The 22,665-nt window shown below is 36.3% G+C and overlaps 3 protein-coding genes across 3 annotated transcripts; 2 read left to right on the top strand and 1 right to left on the bottom strand.

Annotated features, from left to right (window-relative positions):
• Nucleotides 1-2,263: 2,263 nt before the first annotated feature.
• LOC143598362 (uncharacterized) lies at nucleotides 2,264-3,388 on the bottom strand. Its single transcript, XM_077076597.1, has one exon. The coding sequence runs from the start codon at nucleotides 3,386-3,388 to the stop codon at nucleotides 2,264-2,266; it is 1,125 nt and encodes a 374-aa protein (XP_076932712.1).
• Nucleotides 3,389-11,175: 7,787 nt separating this feature from the next.
• On the top strand, nucleotides 11,176-12,123 carry LOC143598361 (uncharacterized). Its single transcript, XM_077076596.1, has one exon. It carries the CDS (start codon nucleotides 11,176-11,178, stop codon nucleotides 12,121-12,123), a length of 948 nt encoding a protein of 315 aa, XP_076932711.1.
• Nucleotides 12,124-19,904: 7,781 nt separating this feature from the next.
• On the top strand, nucleotides 19,905-20,819 carry LOC143598360 (putative dynamin-related protein 4A). The gene is made up of 3 exons (XM_077076595.1): nucleotides 19,905-20,003; nucleotides 20,047-20,404; nucleotides 20,494-20,819. Exons 1-3 carry the CDS (start codon nucleotides 19,905-19,907, stop codon nucleotides 20,817-20,819), a joined length of 783 nt encoding a protein of 260 aa, XP_076932710.1.
• The last annotated feature ends 1,846 nt before the right edge of the window (nucleotides 20,820-22,665 follow it).

The following is a 22,665-nucleotide window of genomic DNA, read 5'->3' as shown; positions in this document are numbered from 1 at the left end:
GTCATAGTTTCTTTTCAGTTAAAAATAAAATAAAATTTTACGTATAGGCATTTTGCCGTCCAATTTTGATGGTTTTAAATTAAACTATGAGCCAAGCCATTATTAACGGTTTTTGGTCACCGAAAACTCAAACTAGACCGTTGGAAATTGAAACCCAACAAAACCAAACCATTAACAATGGTTAGGTTTCGTTTTCGTTTGTACTTCGATATTAAATTGAGTTTAAAACAAGAACTATGAATCTAGTTATAACAATAAATGGTTTCACGGTTACAAACAAAACAACAAACACCCATAAATCTACGTGAATACCAAGGTCTGTATTTTCCGCTACATCACGCGGGCATCTGTCTAGAATTTAAAGATATGCGTTCTATATTTAAGAGAAAATAATAAACCCAACCCTCATACCATTTTTTTCTTCCGTAAGATGATTGTGGGTGTCTTTTTTATATCTCAAAGCGGAAATGTTCAAATAGGTTATTCATCATGGACTACTTTCAAATAGGTTCTCGTTTTATTTACCGACAGTAATCTTAAACGTGTTGGTGATATTTAAATTCATACATTCTTTATGAATTAAACTTCTCTTCTTTCTACTCTAAAATGTTATCTAGAGAGTAGAGATTTACTTAGAACTAGGGTAAGACCCGCATGACACGCGGGTGAAAGAACATGTCACTACAAATAATAAATTTAAATATACGGTCAAATTAAGATAATAGTTGTTGATAGTTTGTTACAAAACTATTATAAAATTACATTGTCTATAGATTCAAAATTCAAATTTACAATAACTTAAATTAAACCATACCAACAAAAGACATTAACAAAAACACTAAACAGGTTCTTGATATTAAAACATCAGCAAAATCTTCAAAAGTTATATCAACACAAACTTCAAATTCCTAAACACCTGAAAATGTTTAAAAACAAAACAAAAATTCATTAAAATTAATTTAACATAACAACATGTTTAATAATTAATAACATCTAAGCATTACAAAGTTGTTATGTACAAAATACAAAGCTTAAGTTCATAAATATCATTGTTAGTAAGTCTAAAAAATGTTGTCAATATAATTCTTTTATTAAATCTATGAACAATATGTAATGAAAAGTATTAATATATTGCCTTCTACTTCCTCATCGGACAACAAACTTTCGGAATAACAATCATAATAACTTTGATAGTGTAAACCGGTTTTTAACATCTACTACTTGTATTAAATATAGCAACAATACGAAAAGAGTTATATTTCACCTTAATGTTCGTTATCAGACTCAAAATTGTCGGGAAAATCTTCATAATCACTCTCATAGTTAGAACATTCTTCTAACCATTTGACCTTCGAACTAACTTCAGCTTCCAACTCAAGATGCGCAAGTTCTTTTCTTGCATTTGCTAACTTTAACACATCAAGCTCTCTCAACATCACCAAATCATCACACGACAATAGTTGTTTCGGCTTAAAATTCTTATACTCTCCATTCTCAAACCAGATAACAACCTTGTTTTGATAAGGGTAAAGAACCACTCCCTTACATGTTCATAAGGTAAACCCTCTTGATAAATATATTGAAAGAAATGATGTAAAACATTTATCAAATTTGTTTCTTGTTGACATGGAAAATTCTTCCTAAGACCGATCTGATGTATTTGATGTTTAAACTGATTATCGAACAAAATGACTGATTCAATATTATCTTTTTCTAACGTTGTTAAATCGCTAAATACAAATTGATACTTACGGAATAGTTTACAAAACCTCCAGTTCATAATCGTAGCCATTATCGGAGTGTAGTTATCTTAAGAAACTTAGTATTGTTAAAGAAGAAGAAGATGAAGAGGATTAAAATGGAAAATTATAAAATAGATATAAGAGTGACGGTTTGATTGTTCCAAGAAAATTAATCATGAAATCTATCTAGTTATTATAATGTATAGTTACCCTATAGTTAATAATATTTAATTAGATAGTATGATAAATATCTTAAATAATTTAAATTAAAAAGTAAATATTCAAAAGATATGTTATAAAACGAATTTTATACAAACAGGTTTATCCCGAAAATTTGTGTATAATATTAAAAATAACAAATTAATTATAATTTAATAAAAAATTAAATATAGGATACCAAAAAATATTAAAAAATAAAAGCTAAGTACAAATGTTGTAAAGTATAGAACAAAATAAATTACATTATAACCATTACATTTATTATGAGATTCCAAATTTAATTACATAAGAAATTTAAACAATTAACATTCTATGTTTCCAAAAATCTCCTTGTAAACAACATTTGTTGTTTTATTTATAAGCTTTGATTCTTTGTCGAGTATCACTAACTTAATACCATCTCTAGTCTTCACTCGTGACAAAGCAACATAAAGCTGACCGTGAGAAAATACTGGATCTTTAAGATACAATCCAACTCTTGACAATGATTGACCTTGACTCTTGTTGATTGTCATGGCAAAACATACAGATATAGGAAACTGTCTTCTTTTTAATCTGAACGGAAGTTTCTTATCAGTTGGTGTAAGACTTACACGACTAATTAGAGTGCGATATCCGATATTCGTACCAGAGACAACTTTTGCTTCAATTACACGCCTACCGAGACTAACAACTTGAAGGCGCGTACCATTGCACAAACCCTTTTTGTGATTAATATTCCTTAATAGCATGATCGGAACACCAACTTTATGGGCCAATCTATGATTAGGCATTCCTGACATCTTTAAACCATTTAACAAATCACGAGAGTACAACTGTGGATCAAAATCCTCAGAAAGGTCTTCACATTCAGTTAAACTGTCGGAACTTAGATACTCTACTTCTTCACCAGGAAAGTGGTCTAACATACGTTCATTAATTTCTTGAACGACCTCATTCAAAGGTGCCAACAGTGCACGATCCTGAAAGTGAGTAAGTTCGTTGAATCTATCTAATATAATAGGATAGACAAACCTTATTAAATCACCCATCGGATCTACTGAGTTCAATATCAAAAGATCGTCGGGAATATCAATAACCGCCTCTCCAGCATTTGGACCGCCAACGTTTCCTTGGCCTATGTCTAATAGCCAATTAACAAACTCTGTAATATTTTGAATGTCTGAAGATCGACATCCAACTGTAAGCCTCATGTTCTTAGTTAGTTTAAGAACTTTACATTTTGACCAGATATAAGAAGAATTGATGCAAGCATTGACACATTCACTTCTTGTATCGTTGGTTACAACAGGCAAAATTTGGCGAAAATCACCGCAAAAAACAACAACCTTACCTCCAAATACCGCTTTTGAAGTATTGGCTGAACCACCATTCATAACATCGTTTAAAGTCCTGTCCAACGCTTCAAATGCATGCTTATGAATCATCGGTGCCTCATCCCAAATTATTAGGCTTGTCTTTTTCAATAATTCATATACGTCGGTATTTCCTTTAACCTAATTTATGAAATAATAAAAAACAAACCCAAATTAAGATATTTAAATATAATTTGATATTAAAATAACAGATAAAGACATATATACTAAAAAATTTAAACGAAAAAGTTGTATCAGAAAATTACAAAGTTGAAAAACATAAACTATTTATAGTTATATTAAAAACGTTGTCTTAAATTTATTTTATACATAAATAAATTTTTATAAATAAAATGTAACATTAATTATTTAAATAAAGTACAATTTCACACCAGGCTTGATGAATACATGTTAGAAATAATTATTAAATAACATTTTTATTAATTGTAACATTTAGTCTATTATTATAAAAACCTTTTTAAAAATATACTATACATTTGTAATACAAAAAATAAAACGAAACAGTTGTATCAGAAAATTATAAAAGTTGAAAAACAAAAACTATTTAGATAAAGTAGAATTTCACAAATAAAATGTAACATTAATTATTTAAAAAAAGTGGAATTTCACACCAGGGTTTTATAATATTTATGAACGTTAAACATATTTTTTTATTTAGTTTATAATATAGTCAACTGATAAGTTATATAATGCATATTAAACATATGATGGTATAGATAAAATAAAATATAATATAGTAGGATAAAACTTTATACTTATGTTGTTTTGGATTAAATTTATACAAGAAAAATATAAAACATGTTAATAAACTAATATAAACTTATGATGTTTTCAAAGTCAGACCTACAACAACTAAACATTAATTTTAATAAAGTTAAATAAAAACTTAAGTATGATCACTCAACCAAAGAAAAATAAATTGTTCATCTCAACCAACATTCAAAAACAATCGTTTAAAAAACAAAAGAGAAAAACCAAACATAAAATATCCAAATATCTCAAAAAGGCTTAACATAAGTGTAAACCGACATAAATGAAAATGTTTACTTAGATTCCTTCTCCACTTTAGGAGTTAAAAGGGCTGCTCCTTCGCCTGATTGACTGGTGGTTCCCATCTCTTCGATATTCTTAGACTTCAACTTAGTGGACGACATGCTAGCATCATCGTCAACTTCAAATACTTGAACCAGTTTTCTTTTAAGTTTATCGTTAGAAGACGTTGACGTTCCTTTTGTATCAGTTGCCAAATCCCGAGCCTCAACATTTGAACTTGAAGTTTGATTATCTCCAAATTCAGAAAGCTATTATTAAAAAAGTAAGAGCGAATACACAATCATGTTTCACATCTTTCTGTTAACTATATTTATAAGTTTGAACTAATATATTAAAAAAATATCCATACCTTAACAGAAACAGAACCGGATGACTGGAATTCAGAAATAGATGCTCCAAACGTTAAAGAATTAGAATCTGATTGTTGATAAGACAAAAATGGAATATCAGCATATGTTAGTAGAAATAATTATGAAATATAATTTAATAAACAAAAATTTCAGATTATGTTATTACCAAACGAACATCAAGCCTTTATAGTAACTCTGTGATAATATTGGTGTCATCAGTAAGCTTGTTTATACCATAGTCCTCGACATTGTTCTGAAGTTGAAATCTGCAACATCTACATTAAAAGCGAATATCTTTTCTAAGAGAGAATCCAATTCAGCAGGGAATCCACCATTTTCCACCTTATTCTGTAATAAAATTAGATGACAAAGAAACATATATAATATTAATCATTGTTAAACTTACCATCTCTTATATAGATGAGTGTTACAATTAAAAAAGTATTTTACTTGTAAACAAACCTCATTTTGAGAATCAATCAATTCTTTAGCTGTTTTCTTAGTCAACATTTTAACATCTCTATCAAAAAGAGTCAACGACACAACTTCAGTGGAATCCTGCACCCTTATTTTGATCTTGAACCTAGAAAAGTGTATAAATAGGTAAATTGAAATAAAACATATACTTTTACAATGCACTAATTAGACATTTGAATTTGAATTGAATAAATACCTAGGTGTAGGGATAACGCCTAAAACATTGCATCTTACTGTTTTGCATTCATACTCCTTTCCACCTTCACCATTATTTTCCATGAGCTTACGGCTACAAGTATTACACCCAATGTAATCCATTCTGTATCTGGGCAGATTGCCTTAATTGTACCAAGGATAATGATACTTTTAGGTTGAATTTTAGTACAACAAGACTTAATAAATATTCAATTAGGGTTGAAAGATAATTAGGATAAAATAAAGATTGTAATAATTAACTTACAAATATAATGGTACAAATAGTTTGCTCGAACTATGCTTGATTCAAATAACGCGATCTAATTCAAGCCGAGCTCGAGCCTTACAAATAAACTTGAATGAGCCGAGCTTGAGCTCGAGCTTAAGAATTATCAAATGAGTCGAGCTCGAGCAATGAGAAGCTCGGGCTTGGCTCGGCTCGTTTCACCTCTAACTGTTATGTATATGGCTATTCGTTATGTAGGTATAATAGTTGTTGTGTAGGGATTAATTATGAAAGTGTTTATAAGTTATCGATCACCAATTTTGGGATATAGAAGAAAAGGAAACATATTTTCAATGTATGTGAGGTATTTAGGTTTGTTGTAGATTTTTAAGAACTGAAACATGCAAATAATATAAAAAGAACTCGATTTTCTATGATCAAAACGTTTGTTACATATAATTCAATTGAATTACTTGGGTTTAATTGAAATTTTGACAAAACGGGCTAGTTAGGATTTTGATGTAGGCTATTAATAAAAGACGATAAATACTAAAATCACAAATTTTAAAAATAATATTTAACTTTTCCTAAGCTATTGCTACTTACCAAAAATATAACACTCATATTTTACTAATATTCCCTTAAAATAAAATAAATCATAAAGAAAAAAGATAAATTGTGATTGGTTAGATTTATTTCTCGCACTTCTTGTTTTAAAAAAACTTCTGAAAAGAACCTAATCCTATATATATATATATATATATATATATATATATATATATAAAAGATTAAGATTCTTGGTTTTATAGTTTTACTTTTTTTTTGCACGCAACATGTATTGTGATTTATTTACATTTTCATATGTTGTTTTACATTATTCATTTATAATATTTATATAATTTTTAAAATTTTATATTTATTTATTGTAAGAAAGTTAATAATATGCTTAGAATTTGGTGATAAAAGAGTTTCATAAATAAATGAGATGTTATACTTGTTTAAAATCTATATGGGTTTAATGAGACCCATGACCCGCTTATTTATTTACTTATTTTTACCATAAAATAGTTTCTTAATTATGAATAATATCTTTTTTAAATAGATATTAATTTTTAGTATATCTCTATTTTATAGATTTTCATATCAAATATTTGATAAGATTAATTTTTAATATAATATGAGATGTTATAACCCGTTTAAGGACTATCTGAATTTGGTGATACCCATACCCATGAATTCTGGTCAAATGCATGAGAAGCCTTCATTTAAGAATAAAACAATCTGGTGGCTTGAGAGAATTTAGTGAGCTTTCGTTTATATATATTTAAGATAGATTTATTTATTCTTACAGGATCGTTTATAAGTTACTAGTTTGAGGCCCGTGTATTACACGGGTAATTAATAAAAAATTTAAACTTTAATCATTAAGTGATATATTGTCAAGAAAAATGATCATATATTGTTAATACAATTACAGTTTACATTAAAATTACATAATTATAATTACCCAAATATATTTAAATGTGTAAAAAAGTATAAATCAAGTCACAAATATATATATATTTCTGAAGCATTTTGGTCTGAGTTATGGAATAAATATTGAAAACTAAATATTGATCTTCTTATTGCTAAAACCCTTTATATTACACAAAAAAGTCATATAAATAAATGACAGATAGTTCATATAGTAAATAGTGATACTTATGAATTATAATTATAATATTCAATTTCAATGATTTAATGCTAAGCACCAAAATATATATATATAATAAGTATTCTTCATGTTTGCAATATTTATATAAAATTTTTGGGAAAAATTAAGAAAACACACATTTTCCTTTGTTCAAATGTATATGAGAAAATTTTAATACCAAATTTGAAACCAATCTTATATAAAAAGTTTTGCACTGTTGTCGAATCCCACTTTAAAAACAATTTGTAGTTTACCATACAAATCCCAATTCTTCAATAATGATGCACCTTTATTTTCTTTAATTTGCAATTACCCGTGACTTTAAAATTTTATTCTAACACACTTGCAACTTCAATTTTGATATTTTCATATTTCACCATTAATGTTAATGAATGAATCGGTCAGGCTTTATATTTAATTAAAAATTGAATTCATATATTGAAATGACTTAAAAGATAAATGACCATACATTGAAATTGTTTGAAAAAATTGTGAGAAGGGCTATGAGATTGACAAGTGGCAAAAGTAGCAGTCTTTTATTATAAGAGATAGATTTTTATTTCCTTTATTATTTACCTTTTAGAGTTTCAGTTAGGGCTGTAAGCGAACTTGACGTCCGATTAACGTCCGGTCGTCTGTTTGGCAAAAAGTTCGTTTGTGTTTGTCCGTTTAATAAATGAACCGGACATGGAAAAAAAATTTTCTTTCGGTAAGCTTAATGGACGAACACGGACAAAGGCCAGGTCCGTTCGATAGTGTCCGTGAACGTCCGGTAACATCCGTACTGCTAGGTTTGTTTATGTTTGTTTGTCGTTAATGACAATATTAGTGTTTCTATCCATTAGAGTCCATTATTGTTCATATGTTTGTATGTCCATTAATGTTCATTAGTTTCCATTAATGTTCATGTGTTTTTTATCCATTATAGTCGATTAGTGTACGCTTGGCCATTAATGTCCATTTGTGTCCATTTGTCCATTAGTGTCCGTTTACAATATTAACGGGCGGACACAGACAAACTCAATTTCTTAATGGACGGACACATACATGAATTTTCGTTCGGTAGAGTGTTCGTGAACCGTCCGTTTGTCCGTCAAAAGCTTAACGAACGGACACGGACAAGGTCTCGTCCGTGTCTGTCCGGTCTGTGTACACCCCTAGTTTCAGTCATTCATCTATTATATTTTCAAAACTCCAAATCTTATTTGCCTTCAATTCTCAATTGAAGTTTAGGAATTGAGTTAAATGTTGAATTGATGTTGTTCTAATTGAATTAACAGATTAACCTTAGAAACAATAGATTAGTTGTATAGTTGGTTATAATCAATAAGCGAATTACTACGCGTATGTGCATGACTTTAAGGTAATGATATTCATCACAAATCACAAGAAGTTATATAGTCCAGAGAACAGCCCATAACTGCAGCCAACCCATGAGTTTAGGTTATATAACACTAGTAGATGCCCAGGCGTGCTGCGCCGAGGCTAAGTTATGTGTTTTCTATAGTTTAATTCCAATTATAGATTTTCATAGTAGTAGAATTCGTTAGCTGTTGTTAAAAAAGCTCTAGGTCATTATATCTACATTAATATTACAAATTTTGAATATTGCACATACAAAAGATGTTTACTTCATAGAGATTCCAATCTTGAAACTTATAAGTGGGTCCTTTGTTTTGGGCGGATTGTTAGTCTGGACATTTGGACCTTCTCTTGTTGCTTATACCTGCAAATGTGTATACTTTTATGTTATCTAATGGATGATTTGAGTTAGGGGTGTTCATGGTTCGGTTTCAAACCGTGAAACCACTAAGAGCGGTCATCGATTCGGTTTCACGGTTGGATTCAAAGTTTTCAAACCGTAACGAACGGTTTGGTTTACGGTTCATGCCGAAAACTGGCCTAATAAAACCGGACAGGACCTGACAATTTCACGATAACATGTAATTGTTTTCATATATGATATTTGTTATATATATTTAATTATCTGTATCTTATAACCTGGGCTAAGTTCAGTAATTTGGAAGTATAGTTTGCAGGCTAAATTCCATATGGGTTTTGTTTTCAACAGAAGTATAGAGGTAGGGTACCAAAAAGACCCAAATATCCATAAGTGACACCCGCGGGTTAACCAGAAGTCCCGCATAAGGCACCCGCGGGGCATCCAAGTCATCCGCATAACCAGGGGCAGAAGAAACATCCTCACAAGGCATGCGGAAACATCCTGGCACCCTCATAAGTTATCCGCAGGACAGAAAGCTCGTCCGCGTAAACAGTTACGAGGCAATGCCCCGGGACAGCTGTTAGTATGTGATAACACCCTGGAAGATTTACCAAGATGCTCTCTTAAGTAATACGTGATATATCAACCAATTATTGAAGGACACCTGTCCAGGTTGTTATAACCATGCACATGGCCAGGGTTGTTCGTCGTCCTATCATAAGAGGACACGTGTCCAGGTTGTTATACATGCACATGCAACGTATGAGCCGGACCAGTAATATGAGGACACGTGCCCAGGCAGTTAGAAGAGCATCTTCCAAAGGGACAGCTGGCCCAATCATCTTCCCATACCCTTCGGCTATAAATACCCTCTCAATCATCATGAGGTATTCATTCACAATCATGGTACTCTCTCAATTTACTTAAGTACTTTATCTTCTCATCAGAACTGTACTTATTCTAACGTCGGAGGGTGGTTATGGGAAGACCCCCCACCTCATCCTTCCCGTAACGAGCTCACGGTGTTCTGTTTTGCAGGGTTCACGTCACAATACTTTGGGAGTTGTGTTCATATCGTATTGACAGATAACCATATCCTACCCCGAGGACCCATCGGATCTAAGACCCATTAGTGGGGAGTAGATCCGTGTTTCTTCATTGGCGCCATCCGTGCTTTTGTTAGAGCAACAAAAAAATTTTCCGTTCTCTTTACGATATGACTCAGTTACCTAAAGGGCCGACGAATAATCAAACACATCCTCCACGTGATCTCAAACTTAAAACACTTGAAGGAGCAACATCTGTGTTTACTCGAAATACGCCTCCAGCTACACGAATTGATGCTATGAACCCCGGAGGTTTTACCTTGGGTGGTTCAACAGCTCGGGGGTTGTTTGCTCAAAAAGAAAGTGTCACTCCGGTGAACACTGATAACGTGGTTACACCAATTACCGACTTGGGGCATGTCACAGCTCCAGGTGGTTCTAACTTGAGAAATCTAGAACGTGTTGCAAGAGAAGTCCACCGAACTCAATTGGAGTTAGGTTTGGAAGAAGATTCTGGTGACTCCAATCCAAGAAGAGCTCACCGTCATAACTTCAGGACTGAAGAAACTTTGTCTCCGGACGAGTGGCTTCGTGTCCAACAAGAAAGTTTGAAAGCGGAATATGAACGTCGGGTCCGGAATGAGCGTTTCCACGGCCGTACCCTGACGTATGATGAGCCTCCCAGGAGATCAATTTCTCCTCCCATAAGGGGAAGCCACATCCAGTACAGTTTCCCACCGGAACGGAACATGAGTGAAACCCGAAGGTTATGCCATCGTCCCCGCATAGATATGCGAATACCATCCTATGAGGAAGAACTGGACGGGTACGACTCATCTTATCGACCGGATGGAAGTTTTTACAGCGGAGATAGTTGTCTTCCTTCTTACGGAGAGGCTAGCTATCCACGCCCAGTTGTCCGCCATGCGGAATATCATTGCAATGCTGAATACGATTTTTCCAAACCATATCGCCCGGAGTCATTCGCAGAAAAATCAAAATTCATTCGAGCATCGTGACAGATCCATTCCCGATTAATGCAAAGATTCCAACATCCGTTGGAACATATAAGGGAATGACTGACCCTAATGATCATCTGTTAAGGTTTGAAGAAGTAGGAGGAGTCAGTGGTTGGACTCTCCCATATTGGTGTCACATATTCGCACTAACATTCACCGGGGCAGCACGGGAGTGGTTTGAAAAATTTCCATGTGGAAAGATTACAAGTTGGAAAGACTTTGTAGAAAAATTCTCTCAGCATTTTAGTCAACAAAAGAAACATACTCGTGACCCTTCGGAAATACTAGATGTTACAAGGCGAAATAATGAGTCTATTGAAGACTTCATTACTCGTTTTACTAACGAGAGCCTTAACATTGGAGGGGTGAGCGAAGATATGCTGCGAGGAGCATTTTGTAAGAACGTCCATAGTGATGCCTTAATCCGTACTCTAACGGGAAGAGACGGAATGCCCGAGTCATGGGATGAAATCATGAAGGCATCAAAGTTGTTTGCAAGACCTGAGAAAACTCTAAGTTCCAGCAGTCAAAAACAATCACCAAAGATTGAGTTCCAAACTCCAAGGCCTAACAGGCAGGCTAAGGGACCAATATGGTCAAGACTTCAGCCAAGTGCGGAAGCACATAAGCCGTTTGATGCACGGTCTTTGATCGGCAACAAGGGTAAACGCAATTTTTCAACTCGTTCCACTAACAGTTGGACCCAACTATCAAAAACTCCCTCAGAAATTCTCACTACGGAGAATTTGACTTTCCGGAAGCCTCAACCAATACCAAGGAAGTCATTCCTTGATACCAGAAAACACTGCTCATACCATAACGATGTTGGACATAACACGAATGAGTGTGTGGCCCTCAGAAATGAAATTGAAGCAGCTGTTAAGAATGGTAAACTCGAACATCTGGTTAAAGGCGCACGCGCAGGAACCAGCAAGCTTCCCGCAAGAGATAACCAAGGCCCGGCTAAAAAACAAATCAAAGATTTGAATGTCCACATGATTTAAAGAGGACATTCGGGTAAAGGGAAACGAAGGAATTGTTTGGAGGAAGAATGGAAAAGCGAGCCAGTGATTTTTCCTCGGGTAAAAGGTGGTCCGTGTAACAAAAACCCGTTGATTATTACTGCCGAATTCTGTCACTACCCGTCACAGTATGTGTTCTTTAATACAGGCAGTACACCCGATATCATGTATGAACAATGCTTCGAGCAGTTAGACGAAGAAGACAAGGAAAGATTACAGCCAATCCATGCTCCCGTCTCTGGTTTCGGGGGAGTAATAATGCACCCGCGCGGGGTGATATCATTCCCGGTAACACTAAGTGACGGGACACATTCAAGAACAGAGGAAGTTGAATTTTTGGTTCTACCAGCAACTTCTAAACATAACATCATTCTGGGACAAGAGGCGATCGGAGACTTCAATGCCCACCCGTCCACAGCACATGGTGCAGTAGGAGTTCCAACTCGCACTGGTGTGGCTATAATTCATGTAAACCGACATTGTTTTACAACTGAAAGTTCAAGACCAAGCAAGGTTTCAAGACAGGCTCAGAGGACTGAGCCCGAGAAATGGGTTTTGAATAAGAAGTTTCCAGACCAGACAATTACAATAGGACCCGCTATCTCGGAGATAGTGAGAACCTTTTTAAAGCAACTGTTGACCAAGAACATTGACGTTTTTGCTTGGCAACCCGCGGACATGACCGGTGTCCCGCGGAGCATTTCGGAACACAAGTTAAGGGTGAATCCGTTAATCACCCCAATTGTACAAAAGAAATGAAAGATGGGTCCAGAACAAACGAAGGCTATGAATGAGCAAGTACAATACCTTCTTCATGCTGGGATCATACGAGAAATTAAGTACCAAACATGGGTGGCTAACCCAGTGATTGTCAAAGCAACGGAACACGGAGGATGTGCATAGATTATAAAGACTTAAACAAGGCATGTCCGAAAGATTGTTACCCGCTTCCGGAGATCGACTTAAAAGTAGATGTTGTGGCCCCATTTATATTCAAGTGCTTCCTCGATGCCTACAAAGGGTACCACCAGATTCATATAACAGCTGGTGACGAGGACAAGACAACGTTCCGCACTGACCAAGGAACATTCTATTACAGAATGATGCATTTTGGATTAAAGAACGCAGGGGCCACATATCAACGACTGATGGATCAGGATTTCAAAAGTCAAATAAGTCGGAATCTCGAAGTCTATATAGACGATTTGGTAATCAAAAGCATTGAAGAAGATCAGATGTTACGAGATATTGAAGAGACCTTTGAAACACTAATAAGCATCAACATGAAATTGAATCCGGCCAAGTGTTCATTTGGCATAGAAGAAGGTAAATTCCTCGGAGTCATAGTAACAGGCGCGGGCTTCAAAGCCAACCCTGATATAGTCCAGGCTATAGCCCGTATGCCTTCACCCTCTTCCATCAAGAAGGTTCAAACACTTAATGGAAGACTTGTGGCGTTAAACCGATTCTTAGCAAACCACGCGGTCAAGTCTCATCCATTCGTGTAAACACTTAGAAACTGCCTCAAAAAGGCACATTTCAAGTGGACCGCAGAAGCTGAAAAAGCATTTTTAGAAGTTAAGAAATGCTTAATGGAGCTTCCTACTCTAACAGCACCATACGCGGGTGAACCTCTGACATTGTATTTATCTGCCTTGGACATTACCATACTCCAATCTATTACGTCAGTAGAACGTTATCGGACCCGGAAACAAGATATTCGATGTTTGAAAAGTTGGTTTTGGCATTGGTATATGCCGCCAGACGTCTCCGCAGATATTTACAGGGCCACCCCATCAATGTATTAACCGGGTACAAACTCAAGAACGTATTGAGTAAACCCGAGCTGTCCGGAAGACTGGCAAAGTGGGCTATCGAATTGGGCGAACACTCGATCGAATATAAGCCGAGACCAGCGATCAAAGGGCAGGTACTTGCGGACTTCGTTACGGAAGTTCCGCAGTACAAATAGCAAGAATGCTTAATCAAACAACAACCCCAAGCTCCTCCGGAACAAGGGCAAGTGTGGTTATTGTTCACGGATGGAGCTTCCAGCAGTGAAGGGTTAGGTGCAGGTTTAAGGCTAGTCAACCCCTAGGGGCATGAATTTACGTACGCCATCAAGTTGGACTTTAAAAGTACCAACAATGAGGCGGAGTACGAAGCCTTCCTGGCAGGACTGCGGATAGCGAAAAAGCTGGGGGTGAAACATTTGGAGGCTCGGGTGGATTCTATGCTAATTACGGGACAAATAAACGGAACATACGAAGCGAAAAACGATGTCATGGCTTCTTATTTGTCACAAGCAAAGGTCTTGATTCGCCAATTTTCCTCCTTCAATATTGTTCACATTAAGAGGAGCGAGAACAAATCGGCGGACGCTCTTAGCAAGCTAGCTTCAACGAATTTTGAGCATTTTGCCAAAGATATTCGTGTAGAAGTTCTAGACCATCCATCCGTTTAACAAAATCAAGTCCTGGTAATTCAAACTGGTGTTGAGTCTTGGATGTCACCTATTATAGCTTACTTATCTTCCGGAGCGCTTCCAGCAGGAAAGGCCGAGGCTCGGAAGATTAAGCACAAAGCTCTGAATTACCAGTTGACTGACGGTATCTTGTACCGGAAGTCATTTCTTGGTCCGTTATTACGTTGTGTAGACGCAGAAGATGCAAATTACTTGATCAGAGAAATTCACAAAGGCATTTGCGGACTACACGCGGGACCAAGGATGACAGTTGCAAAGATTATGAACGCAGGGTATTATTGGCCCGGCATGCACTTAGACGCTGTGCAGGAAATCAGAAAGTGTGATTCATGCCAGCGATATGCTCCCAACACCCTGCGTCCAAAAAACGAACTGATTCCAGTAACATTTGCCTGGCCGTTCCAAAAATGGGCTATTGATATCATGGGACCTTTCCCAGAAGTCCCGGGACGAGTCAAATTCTTGATAGTGGCCATTGATTACTTCACCAAGTGGGTGGAAGCCAAACCGGTTGCATCAATCACGGCTTCGAGCGTGAAAAAATTCATTTGGGAATTCATCATTTGCCGGTTCGGTCTCCCACAAGAATTGGTAAGTGACAATGGGACCCAATTTTCTGACAGCGGACTGCAGGAATGATTGAAAGAACTTCAAGTCATTCAAACCTTCACATCTGTAGCTCATTCGCAAGCAAATGGTCAGGTCGAAAGAACCAACCGAACTATCAAGGAAGGGATCAAGGCAAGGCTAGGGACAAAAAGAACGGGTTGGGTAGACGAATTGCCTCATGTACTCTGGGCTTTCCGCACCCAAAAGAACTCCAGTAACTTGGAGACACCCTTTAGCCTGACCTACGACACCGAAGCCATGATCCCCGCAGAAATCGGGATTCCATCCACGAGGGTTCTGTTAATTGATGACAATGATCACGAACTTAGGATGAATCTTGATTTACTGGAAGAAAGAAGAGAATTAGCATTGATCCGCGAGCATAATTACAAGCGACAGCTTCAGAAATATTATAACTCGCGGGTCCAGACATGCGAATTCGATGGGGGGGGGACTTTGTCTTCCGCAATAACGAGGCCTCCGGGCAAACTAGCCCCAACTTGGGAAAGACCTTATAGAATCAAACAAGTACTATCCAAAGGTGCCTATAAGTTGGAAAAGTTGGATGGGGCGGAAATACCTCAAACATGGAACGCAACACAATTAAAGAAATGCTATATCTAGCAGTTTGATTTACTCTTTACTTTGGCCTGCGTGCCCACATAGACTAGCAAGTTTTGCAATTTCTTTTATTGCAAGAAGGCTTATGCCCAATGTATGAAAATGTCAAGTCAGTTCTATGATGAGTTGTAATCTTTTATTGAAAGAAAACGAAGTTCTGGACAGACACTTATATTATAACACATAAGACAAAGTGCACCAGAAGGAAACACGGCTTCTCATTATAGATCAAAAGAGATTACAAAAAACGAAGAAAAAAGTTACAAATAAACATATATATACATCTACGGAGCAACATTTTCATTGCCCACAATGTTATCAGCTTCCTCTTCTTCTTCTTCTTTTTTTTCTTCTTCTTCTTCTTCTTCACCATCAAGATCTAATAGCTCTTTTAGTCGATCTATGGCGTCCTCCTTATCCGCAAGCTCGGATATCTGCTCCTTTAAAGAAAATTTCAAAGAATCAAAATCCTTTGACTTCTGTTTGATGACGGCAGTAGCCAAAATGTATTCCTCAGGGAGTTTGGAAGTTGAACCAAATTGGTAACCTTCCTCAAAACCCAGTTTGCGACCAGCTTGGTTGGAAGCTTTAAGGAGAACGGCAACGCAGTTCCCAAGCTCATCACTCGCCCGAACTTCGGCGATGACCTGTTGAGCAATCACATATAAATAACCCTAAAAACCCTTAGATTATTTATAATATATACATACCTTGGGGATAGCTTCCGACAGTAGTCAATTTTGGTCCGCCTTGGCCCGAATGAGATCCATCTTGTGGCAGGAACATTCTAAGGCTTGCTCTCGGTTCTTGGCATTAAGGTCAGCCAAGTGCTTATCCTTAGCCGCCGATTCAGCCTGAAGAGCCTCCACCAGTTTGGCTTGCTCTTCCATCAATTTGGCTTGATCATCTAGTTGTTTCTGGACAGCAGCCTTGGCATCCTCGGAAGCGGACCGAGCAACCTTCTCCTCCTCTAGAGCTTGGCGGGCCTCTCGGGCCTCGTTTATAGCTTTCAGGCCCTCCTCCTTGGCCTCAGTTGCAGAGGCCGCCAACTCATCCCATTTCTCATTCATCGCTAACCAATCCCTGGTTATTTCCTGAGTGGTGGAAATAGTATTCGCCAAATAATAAGAATTGGTGTTCAACAATTCTTGGCGAATAGCGGCGACGTCGCTCCCTTTCACCAGGAGGAAGACTCTCCCGTAAATATTCAAAACCCAGGTCCACGTCACGGAATGTTGAATCCGACGTAATGACCACCGTGGTTGGTGCGGAGTCGGATCTTCCTCTTGGAGGAGTTGGAGAGCTTTGAGCATCGTGAGGGAACATGCTCACGCCTCCTTGATCCCTGAAGTGATGAACATTATAAGAAGGCGACATACTGATATGTTCAGTATTGTCAACCTCCTTATTCTTCAGAGGAGAGTCATCTGCCACCTCAATCGGATCCTTAGCACTATTATCCGGTGGTGGCGGAAGAGGAGTATAACTTTTCAGTCCGGAAACACCTTCAGAAAGGTTATCCAGGTTCACTGAAAAACATCAACAAAGGGTTAGAAACATTCTAATTAAAATATTTAACAAGTAGAAAGAGTTCGCTTACTCAGCGAAGGATCGTTTGCGTCAAGTTCATCCAAACGAGCTTCTAAGGCAGAAGGTTTACACAATGACTTGAACGTAATATATAATGAACGCAATACTATTTTTCTCAAATTAAATGAATTTGTCATTTGTCAATCCGAATAAAAGACAATGAACGTATTACACAATGACTAAAAGTTAATGACAAACAAAACGACACAATGACGTAATCTTTGTTTTAATTTTTGTCTTTAATATGAGTACCAATTGAAAAATATAATGATCAAAATCTATAATACAATTCATATGAAAACTCAACTAAAAGACATAATGAACAAATAAAAAACACAATTAAAAAAACCCATTATTTTTTTTATTTTTATATAACAATATGATACTCATATTAAATATAAAAAAACGTTTATTATTATGGTGAATTTTTAAAAAAATAAAGTCGTATGAAAAAGTTATGAACATTTTAAAATGATGAAGGAATTGACATGTGCCTTGCATGTGAAAATAGAAAGTCAACAAAGGTGTGTTATTACCTTCATGCCATTTTCATCAATTTTTATTTATTAAATTAATTTTAGCCATAAATCTAAGATCAATGGACTATTTTTGTTGTTATTTGTATTTTAACTTTACCCATGTTAGAGATGTTCATCATATCAGGTTTCATTTTCGCACTTTAGACATTTTTAAGTGGAAACCCAACCCGTGCTTTAGCATGGATGGTGTTCCTTGGTTTGGACTTCGGGTCATTGGATATTTGATAAAGTTTCCTTGGTTTTATTATGGGTGTTTGGTACAGAAAATGGAAATGGAGAGAAAAAATGGAAATGGAATTGTAGAGAAAGAGAATTGGTATGGAGAATGAGAATCATTTCTCTTGTTTGGTACACGAGAAAATAAACAGAGAACTCTACCATACCCAACCCCACCTCCACCCAACCTGACACCACTCACCACCACTGCCCCACCACCACAGCCCCACCACCACCAGCACCACCACCACAGCCCCACCACCACCACCAGCCCCACCACCACAGCCCCACACCACCAGCACCACCACCACAGCCCTTTCTTCAACCACAGCCCACCACCACCGGCTACCGCCACCAAACCCCCTTCTTCAACCACAGTACACAAGAAATTAAAATGATTCAAATTTTTGGAACATAAGATATAGAAGGAGGCTCAGAGCTGTCATCACTGCCTCTTTGGAGATTTTGTGGTGGTGGTTGTGGTGGCGATGATGATGATGATAATCAGAAGCCACCTGCAACCACCGCCGATTTCCACCACCACTGTCACCCACCTGCGACCACAATCACCCGACCATCTGAAAACCCTAACCTACCACGAACCACCACTTGAAACCCTAATCTCCGTTCACCCGTACCACCTGCAACCTACAACCGCTTACCATCTCTGTGTTCACCACTGCGAACGGCGGAGACGGGGTGGTGGTTGCAGACTTGGAGACGAGGTGGCGGTTGCAGACTTGGAGACGAGGTGGCGGCCGGAGACGAGGTGGTGGCCGGAGACGGGGTGGTGGCCGGAGACGAGGTGGTGGTCGGAGACGAGGTGGTGACATGCTATGAGGAGGCTGCTGAGAAATGGATTTCTCTTTGTTTTAAAGAGAAATGGAATTCTCTAGTTTTAGAGAAATAGAAAGAGAAATAGAAATGAAAAGTGGAAAACAAACAAAAGAAATATTTCTAATTCCATTTCTCCCCAATCAAATCCCTCTACCAAACACCCCCTAATAGGCTAAATACGTATATGAATTTGGTTTTCTTAATTGGTTTAGGTGGATTTTACTTCTTAAAATAAAATAACTAATTCAGTTTGATTTTAAATGGTTTTGGTACAGTTTCATTCAGTATAAGCTTTTGAGGAAAATATTTATAAGAGTAATTAATTACACGGATTTGCTTCCTAAGATATATTCATGTTGCACGTTTGCTCTCCAATTTTCTAATATTAGAAGTGTGATCCAAAACATATGTTACGGGTAACATTGGTGCTCCTAACTTCGATAAAATCCTGCTTTCTAGTAGTGTTAAGGTAACATGAAAACCGTTAAGTAATTATATATAGAGAAACTTGATCGCTATTATGTGAAGTTTTCCCAATCACATGAAGGGTTAAAGTGCATAAATATAAATTAAGAGGACTGCATGTGCAATTCTTGTATTCTTGCCAGGTATAAATTGGCATATCAAACTCAAATTATCTTCTCATCTCATGCAACTGGATCTAGGGTTCGATCTTGTTCCAGGTACTTTTGTATATATAATATATATGTGTTAAACTTGTTTTCTATATAAATCAATATTAGAATATTATATTCTATGATCCTCACACATATTTGTTTCATTGTTTGTCATTTTTTTTTCATATATAGATCCATATTCAAAGTTTGATCAATTAAAACACGTTCAAGCAATCTTCAGTCGAAAAAATGTCGCATTCGCAACCGAATATCCCTCCACTCATCAAAGAATATTCAGAAAAGATGAAGATCCCTTTAGATACAATTAGGACGCTTCAAGTTAAGGAAGTATTGGATATAGAACCATTATTCCCTATAATTATTGTTCTAGGTGAAGGCATCTACCGGAACCAGTGTTACGAGCACATTGCTCGGCCTTAATTTGCCTTCCGGTTTAGCTTTTCCTATAGTTTTGAAGTTTGTTTATGACCCTGATATTGCTTCTCGAAAGATTTTGTTCGAATATATGTTTGAAGATAGTTTTTATAAGAAAGAAGTATGTGAAACTCGTTTGGCGAATAAGATTTCAAAGTTAATGAAACGAGTACCAGAAGACAAAAGATGGCGTACAGAGGTCACTTTAACTATTACTCAACCACAAGTATCCGATCTAATGGTTGTTCTTTTGCCCGAAATCCATACACACCAGAATGAGGATGAAGAAAAAAAGGAGATTGAGCTTATTCAAAGTAAGATTAATGGTCCTTAATTATTTTATTTAATTTGTAAATATTCATACTTTTTTGTTGAAGTAATTATTTATGAATACTGCGTGTAGGGTATATCGAAAGTCACAATGGATGTTACGATCACTTGTTTCTAAACGTCTTGTCATGTCCATCAAACTTCAACTCGTGTCTATCGAGGAAGGTTCTTAAAAGACTCGACTATATTGGTACACACTGTATTACAGTTTTCACGAAAGTGGATTTATCTGATGAATACTTGATTTCAGTATTGACTTCCAAGAATGTCGTAACACCATCGCCTTTTGGTTATTTCGTTGTTGATAATACTACTGATGATGATGAGAAGAAGACAGATGAGTGTGTTTTGTTATCTAAGGTGGATAAGGATTATTGCTATGCTCTCAATACTTTTTAAGCCTGGGTATCCAATTCTTGAAAGAATTGAATCTGATCTAAAAGAGTCTGTCCTAATGTTAAATCGGCGTCAAAAGACGTTTGGTTCGGTAAAGGATGCTATACCGGATGTCATGTTAATTGTTAGCATGGCATACTCATCCGTCATGAAACTATTTATACACGGAGATTATAGTGAGTGTCAAAAGGATAAATCTATGCATGCAGCTTCCAATGTGGCATTGAAATTTGAAAAACTTAAAACCGATCTTCATGATCTCAAACATGATAACCGAAAGCCATTTCTGCAGTACGAAGTTGAAATTTTGAAAAGAACAAGTCAGTACAACCTATTATATTTACTTTCTTCTAGCGTCCTCAAATCGCTTCTCCATAGACAATTTTCATACGCGTCTAGTATTATCGACGGGTTTGTATTTAGTATCATGGATTACATAGAGAGGGTGGTGGTTAAAGTCCTCCTAAACCATGAAATATACTCTTGGCAACTCCATCCGTTTATGATACAGATCGGTAGAGTGTTGGTTGGAGGTATGAGAAAGAGTTATAAAAAAAGGTAAAGGAGATGCTAGACATGGAAAAGGAGTTCGTCTATACAAGCAGCGAAGAATTCACTAGAAAAATGAAAGAAATGGAGTCAGTCAAACTCGAGCTCGATGTTGGACAAGAGTTCATAGATATTGAAGGTTTTGGGAACAACATTAGTGTTGAGCATTTGAAAGGTTATCCTAAGGTTCAAATAAAAGTAGCTTTCGAACAGAAAAAAGAAAACGTCGTATACTGGGAGATTGTGGTCAACAGATTTGTCGACTATTGCTATTTAAATCTCCAAAATTTAATCAAGGAGATGATGACCGTTGGGAATCGGGAGGTGATCATTAGAGAACATCTCATGACAAGAATAAAAGATGAGACGAAGTTACCAGATCATGTATCGCCTGTGGTGGCTTTCAACAAATGCTACATGGAAAGCAGGATTGAGTATCTGAAAAAGATAAAGAAAGACATTGGAAGGTGGCAGGTAAGCTCTGATGTTTTTCGTGATCGTTATATGTTTGATCGTGGTCTGTAAGGAACTTTCGTTACTAAATTTGACTTTTCTTATGTTTTTGTTACTGTGATTCTTTTTTGGTTGTCGAATACTATTAATGCAGTTATCTAATCACTTTTTTGAAAGTTAACTCATGGTTGAGTAGATGTGGTAAGGGAGAGAGTCGGGTTAGGCAACGAGTCGTATGGGTTCCGGTCAAAGCGGGTCTTATTTTAATTGTGTTTACATCAAGTGGATATCAAACTTGGCTTTTACTTTCTGATAGTGATAAAGTATATCTAAGAAGCTTATACGAACAACATGAACGCTTAATGGGTAATGGGCGTATACAATGATTTGAAAAGATAGAATGACATATAACATGGGAAAGAAGTACATTTAGTAAAAGATGTAACGAATTTGAAAAGATATACTGCTGTTATAGGAGAAGTCGATAAAGAATAAGAGTGGGGTGCATCTTAACACAAGCCATATATTAAACAAGATAAAAAATATGGCTGAAACGAATCGAAAACATGCAAATGCGTTAAAGCAAATATCACATACAAAACCTTTTCACATTACTCATTTAGAGTTCAAAAAGAAAAAAAAATAACAAGAGGATCATAGCATCATCTACATCAGCAATCTTGAATAAAAGATTATATAAACCACAATATATAATCTGAGTGAAAAAAAAACTAAATATGCAATGATTTAATTGTCTAGCTGCTGCAGATCAATATCCCAAGCCGATGCCAGCTGTAACAAGAGCTGGTCTGGCACCATGCCTTCCCAGTCATCAGGAGGCTCAATA

This window comes from Bidens hawaiensis, unplaced genomic scaffold (genome assembly GCF_021521415.1).
Source record: "Bidens hawaiensis isolate Kalapana, Puna unplaced genomic scaffold, B.hawaiensis_p1.1 tig00049981_1, whole genome shotgun sequence".
In the NCBI taxonomy this organism is placed as follows: Eukaryota; Viridiplantae; Streptophyta; class Magnoliopsida; order Asterales; family Asteraceae; genus Bidens; species Bidens hawaiensis.
This window is presented reverse-complemented; position numbering and strand designations above follow the sequence as displayed.

Excerpts from the sequence above, each read along its gene's own strand:
- LOC143598362 (XM_077076597.1), bottom strand. The coding sequence starts at position 3,388 with ATGATTCATAAGCATGCATTTGAAGCGTTGGACAGGACTTTAAACGAT.
- LOC143598361 (XM_077076596.1), top strand. The coding sequence starts at position 11,176 with ATGACTGACCCTAATGATCATCTGTTAAGGTTTGAAGAAGTAGGAGGA.
- LOC143598360 (XM_077076595.1), top strand. The coding sequence starts at position 19,905 with ATGTCGCATTCGCAACCGAATATCCCTCCACTCATCAAAGAATATTCA. Across the intron at positions 20,004-20,046 it reads GGACGCTTCAAGTTAAGGAA|GTGAAGGCATCTACCGGAAC; the intron begins GTATTGGATATA and ends TTATTGTTCTAG. Across the intron at positions 20,405-20,493 it reads GGAGATTGAGCTTATTCAAA|GGTATATCGAAAGTCACAAT; the intron begins GTAAGATTAATG and ends TACTGCGTGTAG.